Consider the following 24,908-nt stretch of genomic DNA (forward strand, 5'->3'; position numbering starts at 1 on the left):
TTACAAGATATTATGTATCATTAATAGGTAGTAATAACTGTCTTATAAAGGTTTGTAAAATAATTAATAAGAGTTTATAAAAACGGTTGTAAGAGTTTATAATCTTTATAAATAAATTTATGAGTTTGTAAATATATTTATAAGGGTTTATAAGTAAATGTATAAGGGTTTATAAATAAATTTATAAGGGCTTATAAATATATCTATAAGAGTTTAGAAATTCTCATAAATTCATTTATAAGAGAATATAAAATCCCTAATTTATAAGAGTTTATAAGTTGATGTTTAAGTATTTTTTTTTTTTACTGATTGATAAGGGTTTATGAATATTGATAGGGTGAATATCCAGTGTACTTAATGCTAGGCAGAATGAGTATAAGGAACTCAAAAATGATTTATAAACTGGTTTATTTTGATTGTCCACATAGTTTCGATGGTGTTTCCTCAATGCATTTCTAGTGTTCTTCGACTCATATACGGTTCCGGTTCCGGTTCCAAAGTATCATATTCACACACTGTTTTAGAATATAAGAAAATATGCTCTTTGGCATATCACCAAAGGTCCTAAGATCATGTTAAATGCAACTGCAAGAGTAAATATACACAGATCTAGTTGCAGTTAGCCCTGAAACTACAAGATATTCACCAAATTAACAAATTTTCCCCATTTCTTCAAATTAAGGAACATCAATGGATACAGTGAAACAAGAGACACATACTAAACTAAGAATTCATAAGCAACCCAAATATAAAAGCATCTAACACTGAGACAACTACCAAACAAGCGTATATGTCTCATTTAGACTTACAAGTGGATAAAGGAGGGGTCTTTAGAACATAGTAAGATTCAACCTTTGAACCACCTCGTGATCCAAGAGAGCGTCCTTTAGCATTCTTCTGATTACTCTAAGCAGAAACCAAAAACGAAAGCCAAAAGCTTTAGTGATTGCTTTTGCGGGATTTAGATATAGATTCGAAAACTAAGCTGGATCGAGAAAGTAAGAAGAAGATTGAAACAGTGGAAGTGGAGCTTCCATGGAATTCATAAACACAGTTGAGGAAACTTGATGGTCATGGTTAGTCGTCTTCATTCATAAGCATTATGTTCTTCATCAATAAATTTATATGGTTTTATAAATTTGAGATTTGAAAACTTCATGAGAAAACTTCGTCTCCCTTTCCAGAAACTAATCGATTTTGAAAGATCAAAGATGAAACTACAGAAAGAGACAAAAATTACCATCTATTATCCTCTCGCCTTTGTTACGCGTTCATGGTGAGAGATCGTCATGTTCTGTTCGTTTGATCTTGTAGTCTTCGCCAAATCTCGCCGGACGCCAGTGTCGTTAAATCTCGCCGGAGAAATCCCGGAGTCGTCGAATCTCGCCGGAGAAATCGTCAGATTCGTCGAATCTCGCCAGAGAAATCGCCGAAGTCGTCGAATCTCGTTGGTCAGTTGGAAACTCTTTAAATTGTGGGAGAAAGACAATATGTTTATGTTTGATTAGTTAGGGCTATAATGGTACTTTACCTATTAAAATTTTAATGGTAAAGTTGGTTAAGGTATAGATGAAATATAGTATTAGAAAAGTGGTATTTGTGACAAATTTCCATTACTTAACGTGAAAATAGTTACATGTGATAATGTTTATATTGAAAACATGATATATAAACATAACTTCTTGTTTTTTGGTCAAATAAACATAATTACTAAAACCAAATATGATTGATATTAGTTTTTTTTTTTGACATCGAAAGGTCATGCTATTACTCAGGCTAGAGGTGGTCTGGGTAACCAGACCGGAATAGAGCAACCAATAAAAAATAACTCCCTATGGAAGGATCTTGCAGTTTGTGCTAAAAATCTGAAATCTGATTTTGCGCTCTTGGCACATGAGTGATGCTGAAGTCCGGGAAGCATATTTGAAGCGTCTCTATCCTCTCCAATTCCGTCGCAAAGCTTGGCCACGCATGAGGTTCCTTTATTATTGCGATCAGGTCCTTACAGTCTGTCCCAAAGCTCTGACATGTCGAGTGTTGAAGCATATTCTCCATTGCCCATCGCAGTGCTTCTAGTTCCGAATGCATGGCTGATTCGCGTCGAGTGATATTTCTGGTCCCCATAAGTTGTATGTTCCCACCACTGTCCATCCAAACCCATCCACATCCGCTAAAGTGAGCAGCAGATGTCCAAGATCCATCTAACAGACAGATATTACACAAGCTTAAGATTTGGGGTTCCTCAGTATTGTTTTCCTGTATCACTGGTTGTGGCACTTTATTTGCATCAAACCAGGCTTGGCATTCACTTTCTACATATCTAACCAGCTCTAATGGGTCTCTGTCTATCCTCCTGAAGAGCTTGTCATTCCTAACCTTCCAGATATACCAGATTATCCAGGGATAAGGATTCCCGTCTTGTTCTGGCTCAATAATGCTGTTTTTCCTCGAGAATAGGTAATCTATGTTTGTGTAGACGCTTGATACTGGGAATAAATTTGGACTTGTTGGAGTTGATGATAATTACTAGGCCTGCAGAGCTGGTGGACACTCAAAAATGGCATGGGTTACTTATTCTTCAGGTTCTCTGCATCTTGGGCAGTAGTTATCACACATCATATTGCGTCTTACTAAATTCCTTGTTACTGCCACATGACAAGTTAACAATTGGCATATAAGATGACATATCTTCTTTGGCGTCTTTAGTTTCCAAACAAAGGCTTAAAGCTTAGTGATACTTGGCTCCAAAACTTCTTGTTCATCCTCAGTCGTTAATAAATTCTGAGCCACCCAGTAACTAGATTTAACTGTGTAGTTTTCATTCCTTATGTAATTCCAGCAGAATGTATCCCGACGATGAGTTGAGCTGACGAACAAACTTCTTATAAGTGATATATAAGTAGGATTGACATATTATCCTAAGAGATTAACATCCCAATCCATCAATACCTGATTAATAAGATCACTAACTCTCATATTAGGATGCATAATATGCACTATAGGAAATGCAAAATAAAATAATAAGAAAAAGTTTCGAATTATGAATTTTTTTTTATGATAAATTACGTTTTGGATTACTAAACTAACAGTATGTCCGGTTATACAGAATATAATAAAACGTGCATCCCGTCAAAAGTACTCTTGTTTTCTTTTCTTCTTCTTTTGAAGGCTATCAATGACGAAATGACATTTCTCCTATAAGACGGTATAGCTTGATGTTTTGACATACATTTTTTTTTTGTTTTTGTAACTGTGTGTTTGTCAGACATGGCTACGCATATTTTTGTTAACATTAAAAATATACAATGATAACGAACACCCTCATTTTATTTTTTCCGTTTCCATGCAAGGACATTTTTAATTATCTTCACGCCTTTGTAGAAGAATTAAACAACGCCAAAAGTCTTACATTACACAACTTTTATCATCGGCCAATGGCGACTGCTAATAAATAAAATAAATAGCTTTTTCCCATCCAAACAATAAATAATAATACGAAGAAAAATTCAGAGGTCACGATGACGGACTAGGCAAAACATCTCCATTATCGACAATACTATCACGGTTGAGTCTCAAAGACTTTCCAGTGTACAAAACCTTGACGTTAGACCGTTGCTCATCCAACAGCTTCCTCAAACTCCTTTTCGCGTTTGCCCGAAACGGACAGTTCGAAGCCAAAAACCCGTCGACTAAGTGCAAGTACGCCTCCAGGTCATGACAGCACGCCACGTCAGCGTTAGGTTTCAAGTACGGAGACATCTTCATGTCCAGGCGCAGCTCAGCTCCCACGTGCGAGTAAGCCCATGGATTGTTCCTCTCCACCATCTCCATGATACGATTCTGCCCCTGCTTGTTATTATCGTTGTCGGAGAATATCCCTGGAACTTTCGTCACCACGTCCTGGCTGTTCACAACGCGGAGGACTTTCACTCCCTTGGATACTAGCCGGTCAGCGAACTCTCTGTTCCCTACACGAGGCCCGCCGAACGAGAAAACCGACACCGGAGGCGCGTTGGGGACACGCTCGGCGATATCGTCGGCTGCGAGGAGAGCGATGGCGGCACCGAGGCTGTGTCCGGTGACGCTAATGCTCAGCTCTTCTCCGGCGTAGAGATCCACAAGCCGGCAGATTTCTCCGACCAGCGACTCGGCGAGACTCGGCGCGTGTTGGCTAGCGGTCGTGTAGAGGCTATTGAACCCGCATTCAACTTTAGGTCGGGTCGGGTCGGATGGATCGGGTTTTGGCTCAGGCATGGAAACCAGATTCGGTCTGAAATTCTCTGACCACTCGAGCAACGTGGCGGTTCCTCGTAGCGCGATGACGATCTCTCTCCTCCCCATCCGTCGGATCTCCCTCGGATCATCACAGACAGCCACGTACCCAACCCAGCTAGTCGGTTTAGTCATCCACCTCAGATCAGGAGCCACGTCATCGATCCATTTAGGTAAACGAACCGATGACGTGGCGTAAAGACTCTTCGTCGCTTTAAATGATCCATCTGGTAACGCGATGTCTCTCGGCGAGCCTTCCGGGTCCGAGTGAAACGCGTGATAAGACGCCTGCACAAACTCACCGTAACGGACAAGCTCTCGCCGGAGATTCTCGTCTAGAGGATCAAGCAACCCGGCCCAGTTATTGGACCCGTGTAGCTCTCGCCAGTTAGACCCGAGTTTATTCTTAGGCGAACGCTCCTCCGATGATTTTGAGAGAAGTCTTTGAAGCCGCTTTAGATTCCTCGGAGACATTTCGTCAACGGCGGCTTTCATATGAGGCCAGATTCTCGCCAAACTCAAACCTCCTAGTAACGTCGACGTTGACGTTGTCGTCTTAACTTGACGAGAAGATACATTATTGTCGTGATTATCTGTAGAGGTTGAGGAGGTTTTAAGAACGTTCTCAAGGTTTCTGAGATGTTCTCTATTTGTTTTCCGTGCCGTAGAAACGGATAGTGGCTTCGTTGGGATCAACGTCGAGGTTATGGTACTGCATGTAAAAAGTTTACGTTGTGTGTGGAATAAGTCGGTGTTAGGCGTAAGTATCTGCATGAGCGATTGTGGAAAGAGAGAGTGCGAGAGGGCTCAGGTTATTCTGTTGACAAGAGCAGAAATGCTAAAAGAGTATGATCATCTATTTAAATGCAAATGTTGATGGTAGCTAGCTGTTTCGATTTGTATTTGAATTTTATTACTATTTTGACCCTCGTTTGTTGACTTGACTTTGTTTTTATTTGATTTGTTTACATTCTTTCTGCTTTAAGGAATATTGAAATTCTTTAGGACCAGTATTGGCTGGCTATTTTCTAGGATATTTTGGACCGTTTCCATTATACGTCTTTAAAAGTTTCGTGAGTTTTCAAGAAAAGTCTTGCTATCATCCTTTGCACATGCAAATGATACAAAATATAATCCACATATGGTACTCTGATGACCATACCGCAGTACGTATAAATGTATTTGATATTGTAATCTTAATAACAATAAAAAAATCGAACTAGCTCGAGGATCAACATGAGTTACTACGTAACGATAATGCAAATTATTCCGAACTAGCTAGAATAATTTGGCCAAACAAAAACATATATTCTGAACTGGTCTATTATAACCGGTAAACAAACATGGAATTTATGGAATTTAAAATAAATGAAATGATAAGAATGAAATACAGCAAAAAATAGAATGAAATTCATTCTATTCGATCAAATTTGTTATGGAATAATTTTCTTTGTATTTTTTATATTTATTTTTGGAATTGATGATGGAATACATTCCATTCATGTCAAATGGTAAAATTTTTTATGGAACTAATGGAATAGGCCATTCCACATCATTCCATTCCAAAAATCTACAATACAGTTGCAGCCGAATACTGTTTTGCCATTTAGATGGACGCGTCTGACTTAAAGCAGTACTTACATTATTATTTAGATGGAATATAACGGTTTTGGTCTATTAGAGCACCATTAATCCACTATACAAAAAGGTTTCTTAATTACTTTTTGCGCGTGGACGCCAATAAAAAGCACAAGAAACAATCTTCAAAGATATAAAATAAGAAACAATTTTAGGGTTTTTCTTGTACTGTTGCGGGTTCCACTGACACGTGGCGGTCTGTGATTGTTTTTTTTAATCAGACAAAAAAAAAATAAATAAATAAGAAACCCATAAAAGGTTATAGGGTTAATCATGCTCCTACGCCATCTTCCTAGGTGCTAGGATATGTCTGGACTGTGTCCTGTAAAAGGGACAATCCGTATACGACAGAAAATCAATGAACCTTTGTTTTATTATACAAGTAAAAAATAAAGTTTCTGCATTGTGCTTTAAAGTCTTTTTTAATACTGAAGATACTTTAACAAACTAGAAATTATACACAGGTGGAATGCATTTATCGAATACAAATCAGCAAGTACATACTTGGAAACAAAAGCCCTAAGAAACAAGGAGACCAAACCCCAACTATGGATAGACACAATACTAATCAGACTAAGAAAAGCATAAAAACTACTGACACACAAACACCTACTAACAATAAACGAACACGAAAGTGAAGGACAGCGATTCTATGACCAAGAACAACCTGGGAACAAATCAACTAATAATAAGTGTGAAAGAATCTAGCTCAATCTTCGTTGATCTCTCACAATCTCTCTTTATACTCTTGTGTGTTTAACTCTCTATCTCTCGTGTGTAGGTCGCGACTCCGACTCACGATCAAGCAAAGCAAAAGTAAACGAAAACAAGAAAAAAAGACGATGCAAGCAACGTTTTAGAGTTCCCCTTCACACCGGGTACATCTCCTTCAGGATCGGAACCTGGTAATCAACTAGATCAGTGTTTACAGAAGCTTTCTCTCTCTACAAGCTACAATGACGCTCTCTCACTAGCTGAAGAAGAAGGAGTTTGTTTCAGAGATCGTTATCCTCTGTTTCTCGTCTCACTCTTATACAAGAGCTAGACTTTTGGGCCTTAGTTACTTTACTCCCGCGGCCCAGCTTCTGTCTTCCCGAGTTTCAATTATCATAAGCCCATTGGACTCATAAGTCGAATACCAATCTTCACATTCTCCACCTTGGTATCGACTTCTCCTTCAGTCGAAACTCCATGTCTGAAAGTCACCGTGAGCTTGTCTTCTCTTGACCAGTCACCGCCGTGTCTTTCGTTCCGATCCCGGTACCTCAACCCTTGTATATTCACACGGGTTCTGCTGAATCTTCTAGTTCCCTCATCTGTCTGACTTCCAAGACGAGATTCAATTGCAGTCACCTTCTCAGTTCCAAAGATGAATGTTCCCGATCTTCTCAGGTTTCGATGACCTTCAGCTTAGCCAAACAACCATCAAATTTCTCTCCAGGTAACGCTTTAGTTAACATATCCGCCGGATTCACCGAAGTATGGATTTTGAGAACATTCACCACTCCATTTGCAATAACTTCTCTGATGAAATTGTATTTAGTCGCAATGTGCTTTGTCTTTTCTCTGTAGACGAAGTTCTTGGCTAGATAGATAGCACTTTGCGAATCACAGTGAATCTCAAACACCTCGTCACTTAGCTTCAATTCTTTACATATGCCTTTTAACCATATGCCTTCACGGACTGCATCTGATAACGCCATATACTCTGCTTCTGTTGTTGACAGGGCCACAACCTTTTGAAGCGACGATCTCCAGCTCACTGTATTTCCTCCCACCGTGTAGACGTATCCGGTAGTGGACCTGCTCTTGTCTAAGTCTGACGCATAGTCTGAGTCGCAGTAGCCCCTCACCTTGAAGTCAGACCCTCTTGTAAAAGTTAAGTTTATCCCAAGAGCTCCTTTTATATATCTCATAATCCATTTCACTGCTAACCAATGCTCTTTTCCCGGTTTGCTCATGTACCTGCAGACTAAACCTACTGCATACGCCAAGTCTGGCCTTGACCCTACCATTGCGTACATCAAGCTGCCCACCGCACTGGAGTACGGTACCTTCCTCATTTCCTCTTCCTGCTCTCGTTCCTGATCTTTAGTTAAGGCTTGTAACTTGATCTGTGACCCGAGTGGTGTACTCACTGCTCTGCACTCGCTCATACCAAACGTCTTTACAACTTTGGTTAGGTAGTCATTTTGTGAAAGCGTCAATGTCTGTCTGCTCTTGTCTCGTATGATATCCATGCCTAGAATTCTCCTAGTTGCCCCTAGATCCTTCATCTCGAACTCTGCACTGAGCTGATCCTTCAGCCTCTGAATAATACTTCCTTCCCTAGATGCAATCAACATGTCGTCTACGTAGAGCAATAGATAGACCATGTTCTCAACTCTTGACCCTTTTAGATACACACACGTGTCATATTCACTTCTGGCATATCCATTTTTTATCATGAATGTGTGAAATCTGTGATTCCATTCCCTCGGAGATTGCTTGAGTCCATATAGGGACTTCTTTAGCAAACACACCATGTTCTCCTTTCCTTTATGTATATATCCCTCAGGTTGTTCCATGAACACTTTCTCCTTCAATATTCCATGGAGAAAAGCTGTTTTAACGTCAAGCTGTTCCAACTCCAAGTCGTAGTTTACTACTGCTGATAGGAGAAGCCTGATTGATACGTGCTTGACGACTGGGGCGAAGATTTCGTTGTAGTCTACACCTTCTGTTTGCGCATAACCCTTCGCAACCAACCTCGATTTGTGTCTTGGTTTTTCAACTCCCGGTATTCCTGGTTTGAGTTTATGAATCCATCTACACCCAATGACCTTGTGATCTTTAGGCCTTTTGACATAATCCCACGTGTGGTTCTTCTTTAAAGAGTCTATCTCTTCATCTGAAGCTGCATTCCACAGCTTCCAATCCTTGCTTTCCATTGCTTCTTTGTAGTTTCTAGGTTCTTCTTCTTCTAAGTCCTCTTCACTAGCCAAAGAATAGGCTATGAGGTCAGCATCTTCAAACCTTGATGGTGGCCTTATTGTGCGGCGTTCTCTGTCCCTTGCTAAGACGTAGCTCCCTAAGTCTTCTATCTAAGTCAAATCATCATCCTCATCAGTGTCACTTCCTGAGTCTTCTACATCTTCTGTTGACATCTTTCCAGAAGATTCTCCAGTTTCATTTTGATTTATTTCTTTTGAAACCTTCGAGACTGCGCCACCTGAGTTTGAGTCCTCTCCTTCGACTTCTATTAGAACGCTTTTGAATGAGACTTTCTTCTTTCCTTTACTCTTCGCAGTTTCTTCAGGTGTTCTATCAATGTCCTCATCCTTTTTCATATATTTGAAGAAGTTTTGCTCGTTGAAGATAACATCCTTACTTACTACTATCTTCTCCTCTTCAACGAGCCATACTCTATAGCCCTTAGTTCCGTCTTCATAGCCCAAGAACACTCCATTAGTAGCTCTAGCACTCGTTTTCTCCCTTACCTGATGAACATATGCAACACACCCAAAACTCCTTAGATGATCATAAGAAAATGACCTCCCTGACCATTTGACTTCTGGAATCTCGAACCCAATAGAAGAGTTTGGAGATCTGTTTATTAAGTAGACTGCCGTTGATGCCGCCTCTGCCCAGTAACTTGCATCTAACTCTGTCTCGTGCAACATAGACCTCACTTTATCCATTACAGTTCTGTTCATACGCTCGGAGACTCCATGTTGTTGGGGCGTGTAAGGGCATGTTTTGTGTGTCTTAATGCCCGAGTCTCTGCACAGCTTGTCCATGCTCTGGTTACAAAACTCCAAGCCGTTGTCTGTCCTGAGATATTTTATCCTTTTCCCAGTTTAATTTTCTACTAGTAGCTTCCACTCGGAGAATCGTTGAAACACTTCATCCTTAGTCTTTAGGAAGTAGATCCACACCTTTTTAGAAAAGTCGTCAATGAAAGTCAGGAAATAACGAGCCCCTGATAAACTTGAAACCGTGCTTGGTGAACCCTAAAGATCTGAGTGTATATACTCAAGCACTCCCTTTGATGTATGTTTCGCTCTTGGGAACTTCTGTCGATGCGATTTTCCCATTGTGCAAGCTTCGCAAAACCCCAAGCTTCCTACTTCTTCCTTGTTTAAGTATCCTTTCTTGACCAGTGTTTCCATTGATCGAATATTCATGTGCCCCAACCGTGAGTGCCACTTCTTAGTGTGATCAATTACTGCCTCAGAAGAATTTGGTTCTGCTGGTTTTACTATTCCTTGAAGATAATACAGGCCATTTGCGTATTTTCCTGTCAAGACCTTCATAGTTCCTAAGTAGAACTCAACTAGATAGTCTCTTCCTGTGTAGGTGCACCCTGACTGTTCTAGTTGACCATAGGAAATAAAATTCCTTCCCATCTCTGGCACATATCGCACGTTGCTTAGTGTGACTGTTGAACCGTCTGCATTTAGGATCTTTATCTTCCCTTTTCCCCTAACTGTTGGACCCGAATATGACCCTCAGGTGAGGTACCGATAAGCGTGAGCTAGCATGTGGGTTGCGATAAGCCCATCATAACAAAGGGAGCTGAAAGCCGAACTGACGACTGGACCTGGGAGACATCATAGCAGAGTTCACGACAGAAAGTGAGCTAACACCTTAAGAGACTCGGTCAAGAGGAGCCTAAAGCGAGTTCCGTAATTGAAGCCGAATATCTCGGAGAACAGTTGAAGGGTTGCCAACGAAACCTAGACTATATAAAGACGGAGAAGATAAAAGACAAGCCATCTCTTTTCCATATATCAACTTTTGTACTAGATTAGAAGCATTACGTATTCTTTAGTAATCATCTCAAGATACATTCCTTTGTATTCATCATCTTTCAACTCATCAATAAAATCATATTCATTCTTCAAGTTTATTTACGGGATTCAGCCCACGATTCTCATTCATCTCTCTTGACCTAACCTAAATCTAAGAAGTGAAACCTTGTCTCTCACAATTGGCGCCGTCTGTGGGGACAAATAATCGAATCCCTTTCTCTAAAGCTTAAAGGATGAATCCATTAGACGGAACGAATCCATCTAACCCCGATCAATCGAACCAGAGCAATAGCTCACCGAATCGCACTGCTCCGGGGGCAAATAACCCGAGAGCCTCCGGAGGGACCAACTCTGGGTCCTCAGCCCTCAATAACCCATCGCATCAATCCGCTCCGAACCAAACGGAAGATCAGCTTTCTGAGATCCGTCGGATGATGCTCCAGTTAGTGGACAAAGCTCAAGAGACCGAGCGAACGGTGCAACAGTTAGCCGAACGGCAGCAACAGTTCGAAGAGATAACCAGATCTCAATCCGCAACGACCCAACCGTCCGTCCACCAGGGAAGAGGAGTCACTTTCCATGAACGGTTAGCTGACCCTTCCTTCCCTAGAGAGCGCCTGAACTTCTCCCCTGATAGCCCAGGTGCAGAAGGGCAGGAACCTGCTTTCCAAACGCCTCGCGCTAGGACAGCTCCTGCGTTTACCCCTCCTATCACCAGCACCATGGGGAGCAATGTAGCTACAACTAGCTCCATGCCTGATCGAAACACCGGTGGGAGCACCCGTTTGCCTCCACCGCCACCTCCTTCCGGGTCTGGAGCAGGAACCAACATACCGTCCGGGGCCAGAACATCAGCTTCAGTGTTTCAAGCTAGGGTTTCAACCCCAAGCACAGACGAATACCAAAGGACGGATGCTGATCCTGCAGCTCTCCGCACTAACCTCGCTCGGAGCCTAAGGACCAATGAGCGACCTATTTCGCCAGCTAGCTGGGAAGACGACCGAGCTCGGTCTCACCAGGAACCTGCTCGCCGAGTATCTGATAATGACCCAAATGTCCTTCCCTTCGAGGGACCTGACGCAATTCGCAGGTACATGGAGCGAACCCACGCAGCTCTCCAGAAATTGGGAGCTCAAGTTCACAAGGTAACGAGCTCAGCTCCCGAAATCGAGAGCTTAATTGAGGAGACTCGTGGAACTCCGTTCACCGATAGAATTGCCAACTCTTACATAAGAGATACTCGAAAAATTAAGATTCCTGAATACGATGGGAACGCAGACCCAAAGGCCTATTTAAGAGCCTTCCGATTAGCTATCGTTAAAGCTCACTTCACAAAGGAAGAGTGTGATGCAGGATATTGCAGAACATTTGCCGAAAACCTGATCGGAACAGCTCTCGAATGGTTCTCCAGCCTCGAGCCGAACTCTATAGACAGTTTCGATCAATTGGCTAACGCCTTTATGAAGCAATATTCAACTCACATCCTGAAACAAGCGTCTGAGGCTGACCTCTGGAAGATCAGACAAGGACTGGGAGACTCACTGCGAGTCTACATCGAAAAGTTCAGAGCAGTAAGAACTAAACTCTCGAATCCCAACGATCAGGTAGCCATTGAGGCTCTTAGGAGAGGTCTCTGGTATAAATCAGGTTTCTTCTCGGAGCTAACGCTAAATCCCCCTCCAACTATCGACGACGCCCTCCATAAGGCCTCTAGATACATTACCTTGGAGGAGGAAATGGCAGCATTAGATAAGCTCCACAGAAAACCCCAGAGTCACCCGAAAGGCGAAGCCTCCGATGGAAAGGGACCTCACAAAAGAGGTAGCTCCCGAAATAATCAGACCCAGGGAGAACATTCTTACGTAGTCGAGGAAGACAAGGAAGAAAAACCTGTCGCCGCGACAGCTAAAGCCCCCTGGTCCAAAGGTTATGACGAGAGCAAACATTGCTCTTACCACGATCGAAAGGGACATTCAACCGAAGAATGTTGGGACCTCCAACGACAACTGGCTGCTAAATTCGCAGCCGGAGAAATAAAAGATGTGGACCTCAAAAAGCCACAACCTTATCAGAAGAGAGGTCCCAGAGATAGCTCTCCAAAACGCGAGAGGTCACCTGAAAAAGAAACAGACTCACCACCCCCAGCTCCCAAAAAGAGAGTCGATATGATCCTTGGAAAGTTTCCACAAGGAAAAAGCCTACAAATCGAGGCCCTCTTGAGTAAACCACCTCCCCAATCGAGCCCTGGCTCAAGGATCGATTACATCCTTGGAGGGTCCGATGTGTGTCAAGACTCCGTTAACTCTATTAAAAGTCACGTACGGAAAGCTGTGTCAAACACTCAGTCCAAACCGACCAAGCCTGAGTCTAACACTAAGATCTCTTTCTGGGAGAGTGAGACATTAGACCTCGATAGACCTCATGACGATGCCCTTGTCATAACATTAAATATAGCAGGGTACGAGGTACCTAAGCTCATGATCGACACCGGAAGCTCCGTCGATCTTATTTTCTACAACGCACTAAAGGGAATGGAAATAGACGACTACGAAATTGTCGACCAGAAATCCAACCTCGTAGGTTTCTCAGGTGAAACAGCCACCTCATTGGGAACAATTAAGCTCCCAATTATAGCTGGCGGAGTCATGAAAATGACCAACTTCATAGTTGTCGACAAACCATCCCCTTTCCACGCAATCCTCGGAAGGCCTTGGATTCATAAGATGAAAGCAGTAGCTTCAACTTATCACCAATGCGTGAAATTTCCAACAACCAACGGAATAGCTACCATACACGGTAGCCAAAAGATTTCAAGGATCTGTTACCTGGGAGGATTCGAGATCATAAAAGAATCCCCCCAATAGCAATTACAGATCCAGGAGAGTCGCGAAATGCAACGAAATATCCGAGGTCCCCCTAAGAACCTCACCGAAAAAGTTAGCATCGACGACTCAAATCCTGAGAAACAGGTGAGCATCGGATCCGAGCTACCTCTCGAAACCAAAAAGGAGCTCGTCGAATTCCTAAAACAGAATATCAAAACCTTTGCATGGACCACCAGCGACATGAAAGGCATAGATGCAAATGTCACCACTCATAAGCTCAATGTAGACCCTACTTTTAAACCGATCAAACAGAAACGTCGTAAGCTAGGTCTAGAAAAAGCCCAAGCTGTCAACGACGAGGTCGATCGACTAACAAAGGCCGGGTCCATCCGAGAGGTACAATACCCCGATTGGCTAGCTAACCCAGTGGTAGTAAAAAAGAAGAATGGGAAATGGAGAATCTGTGTAGACTTCACCGATTTAAACAAAGCCTGTCCTAAGGACAGCTTCCCGTTACCTCATATCGATCGTTTGGTCGAAGCAACGGCTGGACACCAGCTCTTGTCCTTTATGGATGCCTTTTCAGGATATAACCAGATTATGATGGATCCTGAGGATCAAGAGAAAACCGCATTCATAACTGAACGAGGAACCTATTGTTACAAGGTCATGCCGTTTGGTTTGAAAAACGCGGGAGCTACCTATCAAAGGTTAGTAAATAAAATGTTCGCTGGACAACTCGGAAAAACCATGGAAGTCTACATCGACGACATGTTAGTCAAATCCTCAAAGGGGGAGGACCACATCTCCCATCTAAGAGAATGTTTCGAAATCCTCAACAAATACGACATGAAGCTAAACCCAGCTAAGTGTACCTTCGGAGTACCTTCCGGCGAATTCCTAGGTTACCTCGTAACCGAAAGAGGCATCGAAGCCAACCCGAAACAAATAGCGACATTCCTGGAAATGCCATCACCTAAAACGACCAGAGAGGTACAAAGATTGACCGGACGGATCGCAGCACTAAATCGATTCATCTCCAGGTCCACCGATAAATGCCTTCCATTCTATAAACTTCTGAAAAATAATAAGAAGTTCTTATGGGATGAAAAGTGCGAAGAAGCCTTCAAACAGCTGAAGGCTTACCTCTCGGAACCTCCGATACTATCCAAACCTGTAGTAGGAGAACCACTGTACCTGTACCTCGCCGTGTCGGCAGCTGCAGTCAGCGGAGTGCTAGTACGAGAGGAACAAAACGAACAGAGACCTGTCTATTATACTAGCAAAAGCTTAATAGACGCCGAGACGAGATATCCCACCATGGAAAAACTAGCCCTAGCAGTCGTGACAGCTGCCAGGAAGCTGCGACCTTATTTCCAATCGCACTCGATCATCGTAATGACCTCACAACCATTACGGACGATTCTGCATAGCCCTAGCCAATCCGGACGATTAGCCAAATGGGCTATAGAGCTCAGCGAGTACGACATCGAGTACAGACCCCGAGCAGCAGCAAAAGCTCAGGTCCTCGCCGATTTCGTTATTGAGCTAGCATCCGAACATCTAGACCAGGAAACAGAGGTTCCGAAATGGAGCCTATACGTGGACGGAGCCTCGTCAAGGCAAGGCTCCGGTGTCGGTTTAAGACTAACCTCCTCAGCCGGAGAAACCATCGAACAATCCTATAGACTTGGATTTAACGCTTCCAACAACGAGGCCGAGTACGAAGCACTAATCGCTGGATTAAAGCTCGCCCTGAGCCTCGGAATTCGGGAGCTAAACGCCTACAGCGACTCGCAGCTGGTAGCTAGCCAGTTTCACGGGGAATACGAAACAAGGGACGAAAGAATGGGGGCATACCTCGAGGTCGTCCTAAACCTCACAAAGCAGTTTGACAAGTTCGAGCTAACGAGGATCCCACGAGGGGAGAACTCCTCAGCAGACGCGCTCGCCGCATTAGCTTCCACATCCGACCCTCTCGTAAAACGAATTATACCCGTGGAAGGAATCGAGAAGCCAAGTATCGACATAGCTACCAAGGCTGAGATGGATAGCAAACCAAAGGAAAAAATAGAGGATAACAGCCTCCCGACGGTAGCTACCCAAGTTTTCACGACATTCTGGTTCCCGAAAACTAGAACACGCAGCTTTAGAAAGCACACCTCCAGGAAAGCAACCCAGAACCCGGAAAACAACGACAAAAGTGAAGGTACTCACCGAAGTTCAGACTCCCTAGAGCCTAACTCTACGAGTACCTCCGGGGGCACCATCCAGACCTCGGAGCCACTTGTCTATAAAGTCCAAACAAGAAGCCGCACCGCTCTTAAAAACGCATCTAGGAACGCTACACAAACCACAGGGGATAACGAGGAAATTGGAGATATTCCTCAGAACCTAGAACCTACTCCAACGAATATCTCCGGGGGCACCACGGCACCAGGTCCCGAACAGGAATCTCCCTCCTCTCTTCACAACAAAGTTGTAGGGAGAGAAGACTGGAGAATACCGATCATGGATTACATCCTAGAGGGAAAAATTCCACCCAACAAGTGGGAGGCTCGAAAACTCAAAGCTTTAGCAGCAAGATACTGTATAATCGAGTCAGCCCTCCACAAACGAAGTGTCTCCGGACCTTACCTAAAATGCGTTCACGGCCTAGTAGCTATGAAACTCATGAAGGAAATGCACGACGGTTCCTGTGGAAACCATTCCGGAGGCAGAGCCTTAGCCATCCGAATAAAAAGACAAGGCTACTTCTGGCCTACCATTATCGCAGATTGTGAGGTCTACTCCTCATCGTGCGACAAATGCCAAAGGCATGCACCGATCATACACCAACCAGCGGAAAAGCTGTCTAACATATCAGCTCCCTACCCATTCATGAGGTGGTCTATGGACATTATAGGTCCATTAGTACCTTCAGGGAAAGGAAAGAAGTTACTAAACCTCCTGGTCCTAACCGACTACTTCACGAAATGGATTGAAGCTGAAGCTTTCCAACAAATAAACAGATTCGAGGTCGAAGGATTTGTTTGGAAAAACATCGTATGCAGGCATGGCGTCCCATACGAAATCGTAACCGACAATGGAGGACAGTTCATATCCCACGACTTCAAAAGTTTCTGCGATAAATGGAACATCCGCCTCACCTTCTCATCACCTCGGCGACCTCAAGGGAACGGACAGGCGGAGGCTGCCAACAAATCAGTTTTAGCAAACCTCAAGAAACGCCTAGGAGCCCAAAAGGAGCTTTGGTCGGAAAAACTACCCGAAGTACTATGGGCCTGCCGAACCACCCCACGAAAAGCTACAGAGGAAACTCCCTTCTCCTTAGCTTATGGGATGGAAGCTGTCGTCCCAGCAGAAACCACCGCAGGTAGCCTCAGACGGGAGCTCTGCACCTCAAATCCCGCAGCTAATAACCAGCTCCTGATGGATAGCCTCGACTTGATCGAGGAAAGACGAGACCAAGCCTTGCTTCGCATTCAAAATTATCAGCAAGCAATGGCACGACACTACAATTCCAAAGTAAGGCCCCGACAGTTCGCCGTAGGGGACCTAGTGCTTAGGAAAGTGTTCGAAGGAACAAAGGAACCGGGAGCTGGAAAGTTAGGAACCAACTGGGAAGGACCCTACCGAATTATCCACATAGTACGACCCGGAGTTTACAAACTCCAGAAGGTACGAACCGGGGTACCTGAAATCCGATCGTGGAATGCCACGAACCTCAAAAGATACTATCATTAGGTACCTAAAACCCCTGAACTACGTTTGGCTTGATCCCTTGACTGGGTACGTAGGCAACTCCGTCATGAGTGCAGCCCCAACCTCTTCTCACCAACCTCCTCACCTAAGCCAAAGGGGCAGGTGTTACCAAGAACACTTAGCCTAAAAATAGTTACTGTGTAAATAATCTGAATCATGTATTCTCTGATATCTGATATTAATAAAACGATTGATTCAGTTTCATAAACATCAAAGGTCTTAAAACCCTCCAAGAAAATTTAGGTCCCCCTAAATCGGGACCTAAGCTCAACAATCTCGAATACATTCAGGTCCCTGAAAACCTGAACCTAAGGTCTTAAAATCCTTAATACACCCAAAGGTCTTAAAATCCTTAATACACCCAAAGGTCTTAAAATCCTTAACATAAACTAAGGTCTTAAAATCCTTAACAATCAGCAAGGTCCTAAAATCCTTAACAATCAACCAGGTCCTAAAATCCTAATCAAAACCAAAAGGTCTTGAAACCCTTATCAAAATCGAAAGGTCTTAAAATCCTAAAGAATCAGGAAAATCCCGAAATTCCTCAATTCCATCCGTTAAACTTCAAAGGCCTCGAAGTCCTTCGAATTAACTCAGGTCCCTATGAATCTAAATCCAGGTTCCTACGAACCTGAACAACCAGGTCCCAGAACCTTTCGAATCGGACTCAGGTCCCCGAGCTAAAATCAAGAACTTCTCTTTAAGGTTATCACGACCGAATATCCATTAAGCTAAATGCTTATCATAAATTAAGACTAAAGGTCCTAATCCGACTCAACGATGACAGCACACAACTCATCTGAGATTCGCAATCACTATGATTAAATGAAACGAGGTTAAGTTCAAAAACTTAAAACAGAAATAATAGCCACGATTTAAACATAAGAAAGGGTTTAAAAGCCTCCCCAGGCTATTGAAATCCAGCAAGTGTTAAGGTTTAAAGGCCTCCTCAGGCACTAAGTCATAATGCATAACGAAACAAAGCCCTTAGGCCGAAGTCTTAAAAACACAAAAATAAAGCTAAAAGAGCCGTAGCTCTCAATCTTCCTTCTCTTCCTGAATCGGATCACCAGCACCGGCAGGAACTCCCTCATCGACCACATTGCCATCACCTCCTATAGCTGCCTCGACTGGAGCTAAGTCAGGAGCCATCAAACCCAAATTAGAGCCATACTCCCCAGAAAAGGATGGATTAAACATGTTAATCTCGAAAGTACCTGAACTCTCCGAGATCTGGGGAAGAGGAAGCTTGCTGACCGAGAAGTCAGAGACTTGAGCCTTCTCATACGCAGTTGTCGCTTCTGGTAATAAGGCCACCAATTGGTTGTACTCCTCTTCAACGCTTTGGATCTTGTTGTTCAGCATATCCTTCAAGAGGTCGGCATTAGCTTGGAGCTCCTGAGCGTACACCAAGGCGTTGACCTCATCTTTCTTCCTAGCAAACTTCTCCTTAACACAGACCAGGATCTTGCCGTAAGCTTCGGCGACTTCTTTCTTCCCTTCCCTGACAGCCAGCTTGACTTCAGCTTCCTTGTTCTTCTGGCTATCCTGGGATGAGGCAATGAGCTCACGTACTTGATGCTCAGCTATCTTTCGAGCAGCCTCCAAATCATTGATCCTCCTGCTCTTCACCTGGATATCGAGCTTTTGACTCTCGATCTCTCCTTGCTGAGCATCGGCCTTCGAGCCTAGCCTCGTCACTTCGGCTTCGAGTTCAGAAATTCGAACCCGGGCTTGGTCAAGATCGGCTTTGGCTGCCTTAACCATCTCGGTAACCTCAGCAAGTTCACCAGCATTGGGGGCAGCACACAGAGCATTCTCAAACCTGAGCTGGGCCCTGTTAACAGCCCCAGCCAACTGCAATAAATCCAAAAAAAATATATATCATCGTCTCCAAAGAATGTAAACAAAGAACAGATAGAGATCACGTACCTGACCCATACAGTGAGCAATATCGAGATACTCATCTCGGTTAGTCAGGTCCTTGAGCGCTGGAAGGGGACATCCCACGCTCTTCAGGTGCCTCATTATCGCAGCTAGGCCCCAAGAGTCGTCCAGGATCGACCCAGGCTTCGAATGGGTAAAGCTCCACCCAACAGTCCCTCCTCTAGAGGACGAGGAAGAAGAACGGGTGGGAGCTCCGCCCTGATCGGTCCTGGGCCTCTTGTGTCTCGACGGCTCGACCTCAGAGGTACCCTTCGGAGCCTGGTAGTCAGCCTCCGGCACCTGGACCTCAGGGAGAGGAGCAGCATCCTGAGCTACAACCTCAGTTGGAGTAGTCTCGACAACAGGTTTGGATCCTCCGTCGTCCAAAACTTCCTTCATTGAGATAAGGAACGATCCTCCTTGGTTCCTGTCGCTTCCACGAGAAGCACTGGCAGCTTTAGAGGGGTTACCCCTAGAACGGAATGATGGTCGCAGAGTCATGTCACCTGGCTGAGACTTTTCAGTTCCCGAAGCACTAGCACCAGTTGAGATCGATACAACTGAATCGCCTGCCGAAACTGGAACAATGGAAATCCTTAAGTTTAAAAACTTCAAAGCGATAAAATCATTAAAAAGGTTCGAACAAGAACTTACTCTCAAGGTTCTCAGCAGGAATGGGATCTTGGAAAGAGGCGTTGTAGGTATCTGGGAATCTGGCTGCACTTATTCGAGAAGTGGTGTAGGCTACCCAGGTACAGGGACTCTGCTGCAACTTGCGGTATAGAGCTCTGGTGAGCTTGGTAGAGAGCTTCGGAGGATCTTCGATTTCTGCAAGTAAATCAGAGCAAAAAGGTTACTCGGCCATAAATGAATAAAACGGAAAAAGCATATCCCTAGAATTCCTAACCAGATGGATTAGTCCAAGTGACCCTAGGGTTCCGACCCACAGGAACCGTCGAAGGATCAACTTTAACGTAATAAAGATCGTTAGATCGAGTAAGCTGAATCTAAATAGGATAAGAACTAATCATTATCTTAACGAAAAGATAAGATCGATAGCTAGATTCTAGCTTCCGAGACAAAGGATTTTATTCGGAAGCTGGGGGCAACTGTTGGACCCGAATATGACCCTCAGGTGAGGTACCGATAAGCGTGAGCTAGCATGTGGGTTGCGATAAGCCCATCATAACAAAGGGAGCTGAAAGCCGAACTGACGACTGGACCTGGGAGACATCATAGCAGAGGTCACGACAGAAAGTGAGCTAACACCTTAAGAGACTCGGTCAAGAGGAGCCTAAAGCGAGTTCCGTAATTGAAGCCGAATATCTCGGAGAACAGTTGAAGGGTTGCCAACGAAACCTAGACTATATAAAGACGGAGAAGATAAAAGACAAGCCATCTCTTTTCGATATATCAACTTTTGTACTAGATTAGAAGCATTACGTATTCTTTAGTAATCATCTCAAGATACATTCCTTTGTATTCATCATCTTTCAACTCATCAATAAAATCATATTCATTCTTCAAGTTTATTTACGGGATTCAGCCCACGATTCTCATTCATCTCTCTTGACCTAACCTAAATCTAAGAAGTGAAACCTTGTCTCTCACACTAACCACGCAGTAAGGATTGTTTCCCATCATTACTTTTCCTCCTTCAAATTCTTCGAAGTCAGATAACACCTCTCTTCTGGGTGTTATGTGGAATGTGCAACCTGAGTCTAGTACCCAGTCATCTTCAGATACTATCAGGCTCGCTGTTAGAGCCACATGACCAGGTAGTCTAGATGCAATGTTTGCTGCGTCTTGTTGGTTGTTTTGGTGGAAACCTCTCTTTCTGTCTGGACAATCTCGTTTCTAGTGGGTCTCACTCCCACATATCTAACAAGCTTTCTCTGACTTTGTGCTGGACCTCCCTCTAGACTTTGATCTGAATCTACCCTTGCCTTTGTTCCATGGCTTTCCCTTAGCTGTCTCTCCTCGTGTGGATTGCCTTCCTCTTGAATCCACATAAAGCCCTTCGCTTTGTTTCCCTCGAGTCAACAGTCCCTTCTGCTTCAGCTCCACCTCCTTTGAGTAAGCCGCAGTCATCACTTCATTTACTGTGAGCATGTCTTTTCCCGTCCCATATTGGAGTGTGTGAACCAATGGTTCATAAGCTGGTGGCAGTCCTGAAAGTAGTTGTATTGCATGATCTTCATCTGTGATGTCGATCTTTATGCTGGCAAGATCTGCTATCAACTTCAAGAAAGTGTCGACGTTTTCCTCAATCGGCTTATCTTCTTCCATCTTAAAGCATGAGAATTTCTTCATTAGGTAGATCCTGTTAGATAGTGACTTTGTTTGATAGTCACGTTCCAGTGCCTTCCACATCCCAAGTGCAGTCGTCTCGTGCATAATCTTCCTCAGAATTACGTCTGATAGGCACGTGCTGAAGAGACTCCTTACTCTCAGATCCTTCTCTGATTTCTTTAAGTCAATCTTCACATCTGCTACCTCAACGGTCTTTGTTGAATCTGATGTGATAGCTCCTTCCTCCAGGACTGAGAGTAGTCCTTGGATCTCTAGTTGCGCTAGCATCTTGAACTTCCACAATCCAAAATCTCCCTTTCCATCGAACTTAATGACCTCGAACTTTCCCGGCGTTGGATCCATCCTAGTGGTGATTGCTTCTTCTCATGTTACCTGCAAATAACGAGATACAATACCACAGTAACAATATCCAGAACCTTAAGTGAGATCAAATCTATATCAGATGACTCGTTTCTATTCTAATGAGAAAGAAACACTTCCTGAGATTTTCTCAATGATCTCGGTTGAGATCTTTCGTAGTACTTTTGACGAATCTCCTTCGCCTCTTCCCGATCCTGCTGATTTCTTCGAGTTTTCTTGATCCTTCCTCTGATCGCACTTGAACCGTGCTCTGATACCACTTGTGAAAGAATCTAGCTCGATCTTCGTTGATCTCTCACAATCTCTCTTTATACTCTCGTGTGTTTAACTCTCTATCTCTCGTGTGTAGGTCGCGACTCCGACTCACGATCAAGCAAAGCAAACGTAAACGAAAACAAGAAAAAAAGACGATGCAAGCAACGTTTTAGAGTTCCCCTTCACACCGGGTACATCTCCTTCAGGATCGGAACCTGGTAATCCACTAGATCAGTGTTTACAGAAGCTTTCTCTCTCTACAAGCTACAATGACGCTCTCTCACTAGCTGAAGAAGAAGGAGTTTGTTTCAGAGATCGTTATCCTCTGTTTCTCGTCTCACTCTTATACAAGAGCTAGACTTTTGGGCCTTAGTTACTTTACTCCCGCGGCCCAGCTTCTGTCTTCCCGAGTTTCAATTATCATAAGCCCATTGGACTCATAAGTCGAATACCAATCTTCATAATAAGCTTGAGGAAGAAATCATCTTCGCCCACTCTAATGGCGAAGGGGAGGAAAAGAAGGGTTCACTTCTACTGCTACACCAACAGAAAACCATTGCCTCGATGAGCCACATAACCATCATAATCTCAAACCACCCAACAAGGGAATCAAACCGATTTCTCCTACATAAGGGAGGCATGACAGTGAAGAGAAACACCTCTTCTGCAACTAGACCAAGAGCACCAGATTTCACCAAGAAAAACGCGAGCACCACCGAAAGAAGTATGACACCTCCAGACCAGAAAGGGGCTTCGGACCAAGAGGGAGCTCTAGACCTCATGTTTGATGGTTGGCCACAAATCAGACGTGAAGCTTATACTTCGTAGAAGACTAGCCAATTCCTTGTTCAAGGTTTCTCTTGTTTTCATAAAACTGGTACACATTTGCTTTTGTCCTGTTCCGACAAATGACCAATATTCAAGTACTTTCAGGTCTCTCTCATTTTTTCATACTTAACATATGAGTATGGTAATTCATGCTGAATTATTGATTTATCTACCAGCTGCATGAAAATAACATGGTCATACTTGCGAGCTTGTAATCTGTCTTCAACATTGAGATGCATGTTACGAAAATTATTTGTATACTGAGTTCATCTATTACGATGCCTTCTCAAAGCGGTTGTCCCACACAAGTGAGAGCTCCATGGGTACTTATTCTTAGAGTGATTGCATACAACTTTCTCCTACCATTGGATTTTTGAACCACAACAAAATCGTTCGACACATCCAACCATTTGCCTTGTCTCCTTCTAATCACCAATTTCGTCCTCATCAGATTCATCTTCAAATTTTACTAGTGGTAGTTAATCATATTGTATTCATTAGACGGCATATCATTAAATTAATAGTTTTACATATTTATTTTGTTAATATATTACTTAAGTTTTCAACGATATTTCAGTGTTATTACTATTTTTTTGGTTGAACTAAACTAAAATTAAACAAATAAAAGTTGAAGCTAACAAAAAAGTAACAATAATGCAAATTATTCCGAACTAGAATAGTTTGATAAAAAAAAACTATTCCGAACTGTGCTATTTTATGGATACTGTTTTCTTTTTTGGCCGTTTTGATGGACGCGTCAGATTTGAAGTAGTACTTATATTAGATTATTTAGATGGAATAGATCAGTTTTGGTCTATTATGCTGCTAGGATGTCTGGTCTGTGTCTTGTAACGTGACACCCTGTTTTAGCATGTACGGATGTGCTGTAATAAATTAATCCAACCATGTATCAATTTGTAGACCGCTTTTCCCATTTTCTAATAATTTTTAGTTTAGTTTGTTTATGATCATGTAGTCTATCATAACATTCTTGTAACTAGTAATTAAAAGAATTTTTTTAAAAGGAATTTCAGTTTTCCCTCAAATTTGATATAATTTTTCAAATTTACCTCTAAATGTAATCATTTTAAATTTATTATGAAAAAAAAAATTCTCATGGATCATTATTTATAAATGTTTAATAATTAATTATAGAAGTTTATAAACTCAATCTCCTACATACTAACTTTAAAATAATCATTAAATTCTAAATTTAAATGTTAAAGTATTTTTAATCGAATATATTTTTGAGAAATAGTACCCACTTATTGTATTTAAGCAATTTCTCTTTTTAAAATAAAGAAACCAAAACACCGCGTATATATGATGATATAAACTTTGACGAACAGAGTTGGTCAAGTAATTCAATTTATAATTTATTTTTTGTACCACCCGTCGACGTTATCTCCAGGTTAATCAATAAATTAGAAGACGGCATAATCGACGGACCAGACTAAACTTAAATACTAAGAAATCTTGTACTTTTGTCTAACGACCCTAACAATACAAATGTTTGAAAGAAAGAACAAATTTCATGAACTTTTTCTTACATTATTTCTTTGTTACATCATATTGCAGACGTATATAAGTGACGTCTTTGGTCCAAACTGAACAACCTTTCCACATTTAAGAACTTTCACCGTCATAAATCTATGATTTGCGGTACTCTGTGTATATATTTCTAAACTTTGAATCCTATACAGGAGTATTATCAACAACAAAGTATCTTTCCAAAATCTCTCACTCTATAATAATATTAGTATGTTAAATAAACAATTTATCAAAAAAAACGTTGAATCCTAACACCAACATTAATGTATAAATATTATTTTTGAAAGTGCGACTATTATATAATGCAGAAAAACAATTTTGGGTGATCCGTCTCAGCCAGCGAGTTGTCTGATTGCAAAATTAGATAAGTTGATTCGGAATA

At 42.6% G+C, this 24,908-nt stretch overlaps 3 protein-coding genes across 4 annotated transcripts; 1 reads left to right on the plus strand and 2 right to left on the minus strand.

Annotated features, from left to right (window-relative positions):
- Window positions 1–2,980: 2,980 nt before the first annotated feature.
- On the minus strand, window positions 2,981–5,653 carry LOC106374416 (phospholipase A1-Ibeta2, chloroplastic-like). Its single transcript, XM_013814445.3, has one exon. The coding sequence runs from the start codon at window positions 5,044–5,046 to the stop codon at window positions 3,514–3,516; it is 1,533 nt and encodes a 510-aa protein (XP_013669899.2). The 5' UTR covers window positions 5,047–5,653; the 3' UTR covers window positions 2,981–3,513.
- A 7,941-nt stretch (window positions 5,654–13,594) lies between these two features.
- LOC106375898 lies at window positions 13,595–18,307 on the plus strand. The gene has a single exon (XM_022701697.2). The coding sequence runs from the start codon at window positions 13,595–13,597 to the stop codon at window positions 17,273–17,275; it is 3,681 nt and encodes a 1,226-aa protein (XP_022557418.2). The 3' UTR covers window positions 17,276–18,307.
- Window positions 18,144–20,147, minus strand: LOC106375899. 2 transcript variants are annotated; one of them, XM_048745895.1, is made up of 4 exons: window positions 19,874–20,143; window positions 19,226–19,797; window positions 18,511–19,150; window positions 18,144–18,429 (listed from the first exon to the last, which is right to left on the minus strand). In XM_048745895.1, exons 2-4 carry the CDS (start codon window positions 19,718–19,720, stop codon window positions 18,332–18,334), a joined length of 1,233 nt encoding a protein of 410 aa, XP_048601852.1. In that variant the 5' UTR covers window positions 19,721–19,797; window positions 19,874–20,143; the 3' UTR covers window positions 18,144–18,331. The 2 variants fall into 2 exon arrangements, with proteins under 2 accessions (XP_048601852.1, XP_048601853.1); XM_048745896.1 differs by having other exon boundaries at window positions 18,307–18,423; window positions 19,874–20,147.
- Between the last annotated feature and the right edge of the window lie 4,761 nt (window positions 20,148–24,908).

Source organism: Brassica napus, chromosome C1 (assembly GCF_020379485.1).
Source record: "Brassica napus cultivar Da-Ae chromosome C1, Da-Ae, whole genome shotgun sequence".
Lineage (NCBI taxonomy): Eukaryota > Viridiplantae > Streptophyta > Magnoliopsida > Brassicales > Brassicaceae > Brassica > Brassica napus.

Excerpts from the sequence above, each read along its gene's own strand:
- LOC106374416 (XM_013814445.3), bottom strand. The coding sequence starts at position 5,046 with ATGCAGATACTTACGCCTAACACCGACTTATTCCACACACAACGTAAA.
- LOC106375898 (XM_022701697.2), top strand. The coding sequence starts at position 13,595 with ATGCAACGAAATATCCGAGGTCCCCCTAAGAACCTCACCGAAAAAGTT.
- LOC106375899 (XM_048745895.1), bottom strand. The coding sequence starts at position 19,720 with ATGACTCTGCGACCATCATTCCGTTCTAGGGGTAACCCCTCTAAAGCT. Across the intron at positions 19,151-19,225 it reads TTGCTCACTGTATGGGTCAG|TTGGCTGGGGCTGTTAACAG; the intron begins GTACGTGATCTC and ends GATTTATTGCAG. Across the intron at positions 18,430-18,510 it reads CCAGATCTCGGAGAGTTCAG|CTCCAGTCGAGGCAGCTATA; the intron begins GTACTTTCGAGA and ends CTCCTGACTTAG.